Consider the following 5,944-nt stretch of genomic DNA (forward strand, 5'->3'; position numbering starts at 1 on the left):
AAAAAAAAAAAATTTTTTTCATACCCTTTAGCCAGTGTCTCAGAATTTGTTCTAAGACAAACTGGGACAAAGATTTATAACAAGGAAGTTATAGAAGGAACAGCATTATTTGCAAGAGCAGCACATGGGAAACAATGTAAATATCAAATGATAGAGAAGCAAAATGCAGTAAGGCATATCCATAAAGTCTGGTGTTAGGTCACTATCATATGTTTTGAAAAACAGACGAGGACATAAAAAGAATGTTTTCAAGAAATATTTAATCATATGAAAAGTGACATGTACGTGTATACACATGTACATATATACGTGCATACGTTTCAAGGAAGAAGAATGGATAGAAACACACCAAAATGTGGTTATCTCTGGGTGATTAATTTATGGGTGGGTGATTTTTATTTTGCTTTTCCCCAAAATTTTCCAGTGAACAAATTTACTATAATCAAAATCTTTAAAGTCTGTATGACACTTAAGACACCAATACTGTATTGGGGTATCAGATAGAATTTTCTATAATGATGGAAATGCTCTATAATCTGTATTATTCAGTATGGTACCCACTGATCACATGTAGTTATTGAGCACTTAAAATATGACTAATGCATCTGAGGAACTAATTTTTAATTTTTTAAAATTTTTATTTAATTTAAATTAATTTAAAATTAAATTTAAATAGCCCCACGTGGCTTGTGGCTACTGTATTGGACAGTGCAGCTGCAGACAAAAACAGTGCTGTGTTATCAGTTGAAGTGTCAGGTTATCTGCCTACTGGTACTTGCCGTTTATAATTAATCTACTCTTTATGTTTCTGTTCATGTAGATGGCACCCTACTGATATGACACACCTAGCCTTTATTAATGCTGACCCTAGGGAGATGGAGTGACTTACCCAGTTGGTCAATTTAGCATGCATATATTGCATGCTGAGCTTGCCCCAGATCCTCTTTTTTCCTCTTGGGAGTGGCCCTGCCTGCTGAGGGCAAGTAGAAACACTTTGCTCATCCATGTTATGATGTTATGACTCATTCAGCCCAGTTTAGTGTCCTCTGAGAAGGGGTGGGTGAGGCCATCTAAAGCTGGGGGTCTGTCAACAAGTCTATTTAGGTCTCACATTAAGTTCTAACTTAGCCTTTATTAGTAATGAAAATGATATTTTGTCCTCTGTATGCCATTTCTTTGTTTTTCTCAATTTTGTTTTACCACTCAGGGAAGCGGGTTGTCATACTGGGACTACAAAGAGATTCCAACAGAACTAACAATTGGCTAACAATTTTTATTTACTACATTATGTTATACTACCATAATTTAATGATTATTTTTATTCAATAGGTATCCACAAATTACCCATTATCAAAAAGAAACAGTGCATCAGATGATTTGGAAGTTAAAGATTGCACTTCATTAGTTTTAAGTTCAGATGAGTGCTTCGAGAATTTTGCAGAGCCTTCTTCTCCTACAATTTCTTCTTATGAGAATCTGCTCAGAACGCCTCCACCTCCAGAAGTAACTACAATTCCAGAAGATATTCTCCAGGTTATTTTTACAGGCTATTTAATTTTTTTCTGATATTCTTTTCAAAATTAGATATTTATATTAAGACCTGAAACTGCATATAAACTATCTGTTTAATCATCAGGCTTGGGCCGGCCCGGTGGCACACTGCTACAGTGTGCCGCTTGGGAATGCGGTGGCGCTCCTGCTGAGGGTTCGGATCCCACATACAGACCGGTTCCCGCTCGCTCGCTGGCTGAGCGAGGTGCGGGTGCAGCACTGAGGGTTGCAATCCCGTTGCCGGTCCCGGTCCGGTACGGGCGCGACACTGAGGGTTGCGATCCGTTGCCGGACACGAAAAAAGACAAAAAAAAAAAAAATCATCAGGCTAAAGGGCTAGTTTGGGTATTGAGAAAATTTAAAGTCTAGGCTGTTAGGCCCTCTAAGACCACCTGGCAAAGGAAAAAAAAAATCATCAGGCTAAAGGGCTACTTTGGGTATTGAGAAAATTTAAAGTCTAGGCTGTTAGGCCCTCTAAGACCACCTGGCAAAGGCTCTTCTGAGCTGAGCACAAGCTAGTGACTTTGTCATGTTTTTAGTGATATTACCCTCATGGGACATTTTCTCTTCACCTTTAACTTCATGTTCTGAAATGTATTCTTACAATATTTTCTAATACTTGTTAACTGCAGTTGCCATGTTGACTACTGTTCCATTGGAAGTGTTGCTGACAAAGTCAGAAATGTCATTTACCCTACAATTCTCCAGAGCAGGGTATCATGAATAACTTATATCAGTGTTTCTTGAACTTGAGACTTCTTGGACCTCAGTTGAGAAACAGTGATTTATGTATATTAGAATATCTGTCTTTAGTATAAAATCATTATACAAAGTCTAACCTCTAAGTCTACTATTGATTTATAACAGCTGCCAACTCTACTAAATAATCAGTCTGATTCTTTGACACTGCCCTCCTTTATAGAAGTTATGGTGTTTGGCTATTATTGCTTAGACACATGGAATCCTTTATAACCACTCTAGAAATCTTCCTGGCTTATGGAGAACCATGAGAAGGATAAACCACTTGGGAAAAATACCCAAATGTCATTAGAACTCATCCTAAGATATCAATCATCCTAGGATATCAATATAAAGTACTTGTTATCCTTTCTCTGTCTTTTCTGCTTTCCCAAGAGATACAATGAATTGGGTGAGGAAGGAGCATCTTCTGTCTTTATGGAAGTCATATAGAGTTTCTACTTTCCCGTGGTTGCTTCTTCTCTCTTTATTTCTGTGTGAAAGAAAGGACACCTTGTATTTAATATGTCATTTCCTTATGCATGAAAAAAATATTGCTGATAATATTTCATTGCTGATTGATTCTCTTTTTATGATCTTTATAATTGATGATCTTTCTTTTGAGCATTCATGTCAGATCTTTCCTATGTATATTTTCCCTAACATCTTTGTAAAGGCTTAATTTGCTATTTGTGGTATATTGCTTCTTGTTTCCATTAAGCTCAAAGTGCATTTTAGAAGGCTTTATAAATCAAACCTTCCCATCCAAGTTAAATTTCTAATATCACCATCTTTTCATTGCTGTTGAATGTCTGTATGCACTGCTAAAAAAAAATTCTTAGTGTTTTAAATGACCCATATCTTCAAATTTTCCATGGCTTCTCTTGAACATTTTATAACACCTTCCAAATTTATATTGTTGTTCATATGACTTGATAAAAAGGAATTTGCTTTTTGTTTTAGATTTTATCAAAATACAACTCAAACGTAGTTCCAGTAGCTGTTGAAGCAGTGCCACCCAGTAAAGTGTTCCTTAAATATGGACGGGATATCCAAGATGTTGGCAACAAAGAAAACTGGTTAGTATGTTACCATCCTAAAGAAAATACTTGTGTTATTTGAGGAGGACATTTTTTAAAATTACCATTTAAATAGTAAAAATTTTGTTTTTAATTGACAGTTGCCAGCTTAGGTTAATACCCTATCTCTATCTTTTGATATCAAACTGTGATTCCTGAATCTCACACTTCTGAAATATCAAGCTTGATGATATCAACGGGAATCGATTCTCACTTATTTTATAAATGTAAACTATATAGCCACAGTGTTGTGTCACCTGTTTTGTTGATGGCTTTTAATTATATTTAACTGATATTTTTTACTTGTATCTCTTTGCAGAAATTCTAGTGGATCTGTCCATTATAGAAACTGAGGAGAATGAGATGAAAGCAGAGCTGGACTTACTGTGTTATTCACATGTTCCCCTCCCTCTTTCCTCCTTATTAAAGAGGAGCATGGACACTGATGTCATAATATGCTGTTTATGAAGTTTTGATTTGGTTTAACCTGTCTTGTTGATACGTACTTCAGTCATTCTATTTTTAAAGATTATTCCTGTTTCATTGATATTACTCTGCTTAATCTAACAGAATAGTTTAATTGTTATCAGAAAGTAAGACAAATAAATTAAAAATTTAACTGCTACTGTTTGCTACTCAGATAAGGCCTCCCCTGATCTCATGGCCAGGTGGTTATTGCTGTCCGCTAGTTCTGCCTTTCTCTTGTCTCTTCTCATGACTGTCCCAGAGTCCTTTACCACCTTTTATTTCATCAATGCTTTTTGTTTTATTTCATTTAAGTGGGTTTTTTTGTTTTTGTTTTTTCATCATTGCTCTTTTAAGATTCCGTCACTATTTGCAAATGACAGAAACACAGCTTAAACTAATTCTGGAAAAGGGGAATTTACAGGCCTACGTAACTGCACTGTGACCATTGGAGGAAGAGGGAGGTATCAGTTTGAATCAGGGACTCATGGCTTTCAAGCTGTGCTTTTCTTCTGTTTTCTCCCAGCTTTTCACTGTGTCGGTTTTTTGTACATCGGCACCTTCTACCACATGGCTGCTGACCTCTCAATCTCTGCTCTTCGACTGGGCCACCCAGCAGAGCCTCACTCTCTGGAAGGTTCTGATGGCTCATACTGGGCCAGGGGCCCTCCTGTGGACTGTCATCTGGGGCCACAGGAGCCTCTAGAGCTACCTGCCTAGAGGTAGCGTCAGACTGCCCTGTCCATTGAGTCCAAGACCCTTCTGATTTAAGTCTATTGGAAAGTAATTATCTAATTAAGTTCATGATAGTATTGTTGGAGAACTTTCCAAATTACAGCCACTGGGAAAATAAGAACCTAGCATACTGTGGAAATCAGTTTAAAAAGTGAGAAGAAATGACTGACAAGTATCATGACAAGGTACTTCAAAGGCTTCGCTTTGGGAAATTTAATGCAGTAAAATTACTCTCTTTTATGACTGTGTTTTGAAAGTCAAATGGAAGACCTGTCACACTGTGCTCTATTAATTTTATCAGAAAATTGTCACCAAAACAAAACCTGATTTATTCCTTTTTCTACGAATTATTGTGTAGTTTTAAGTATAATTTTTGTTAAATACAGTGTAAAATAAATTATTTCCAAGATATTTAGTTTTATTTTTCAAGGTAAAGCTCTAGTCAAGCTTATATTTGCTGATGACTCTGAAATTTATATCAACCTTTTTTGCACTATTTACCATATGTGCATGTAAATCCATGGAAGTGGGTGAGACTGCTTGAGAGAGGGAGAGCATTCATTCAAAGTGTGCTAGAGACTGTAGAGGATGGGAAGAGACAGAGTAGCAAGAGACTGAGAAGAAGCCAGTGAAGTAGAAAGAAAATACTTCAAGGAGTGTGGTTATTCTGTCAATATTGCTGAGGATCTAAAGAGGCTAAGAATTGACCATTGGATGATGCTACTGACAACACTGATTAATTTTAGTGGAGTGCTAGTGGCAGAGTCCAGGGTGGACTGAAGAGAGGTGGCGAGGTGAGGACAATGGCTTTAGACAGCTCTTTATTTCAGAAGGGAAGAGAGAAATGGGGCAGACATTAGAGGGGGACATGAAGCAAAAAGAGGATTCTTGAAGGTAGGCACTAAGATTTAACCGTTTCTGAGTGCATGCAAGGGCGCCCCACTTGTTTTGTGATGGCCCCTTAAATTCACTTGGTTCAAAGTTTATCTTTGCCTGACCATTACCGCCTTCCTCCTGTGATTCTTTTTCTTTTTTTTATTATTTTTTTCTTTTTCTTTTTTTTTTCCTTTTTGTCTTTTTTACTGACTGGTAACGGGATCGCAACCCTTGGTGTCGCGCCCGTACCGGGGACTGGGAATGGGATTGCAACCCTCGGTGTTGCGCCCGCACCGCGCTCAGCCAGTGAGCGGGAACCGGTCTCCACATGGGATCCGAACCCTCAGCGGGAGCGCCGCCGCACTCCCAAGCGGCGCACTCTCCAGTACACCACCAGGCTGGCCCTATTTTTCTTTTTTAAATTTTATTTTGTCGATATACAATGTGGTTGATTATTGTGGCCCATTACCAAAACCTCCCTCCCCCTCCCTCTGCTCCCT

At 37.9% G+C, this 5,944-nt stretch overlaps 1 protein-coding gene across 3 annotated transcripts in view; it reads left to right on the forward strand.

Moving 5' to 3' along the window:
• The window catches only part of SKA3 (spindle and kinetochore associated complex subunit 3), a 25,737-nt gene extending 21,744 nt beyond the window's left edge, over positions 1-3,993 (forward strand). For all 3 annotated transcript variants that reach the window (XM_008583245.1, XM_008583246.1, XM_008583247.1), the window contains 3 exons: positions 1,330-1,533; positions 3,253-3,368; positions 3,688-3,993. In XM_008583245.1, coding sequence (XP_008581467.1) covers positions 1,330-1,533; positions 3,253-3,368; position 3,688 — 321 coding nt within the window. In that variant the 3' untranslated portion in view covers positions 3,689-3,993. The remainder of the gene's footprint in view (positions 1-1,329; positions 1,534-3,252; positions 3,369-3,687) is intronic.
• The last annotated feature ends 1,951 nt before the right edge of the window (positions 3,994-5,944 follow it).

The sequence above is a fragment of the Galeopterus variegatus genome, unplaced genomic scaffold (genome assembly GCF_000696425.1).
Source record: "Galeopterus variegatus unplaced genomic scaffold, G_variegatus-3.0.2 Scaffold2867, whole genome shotgun sequence".
NCBI lineage: Eukaryota > Metazoa > Chordata > Mammalia > Dermoptera > Cynocephalidae > Galeopterus > Galeopterus variegatus.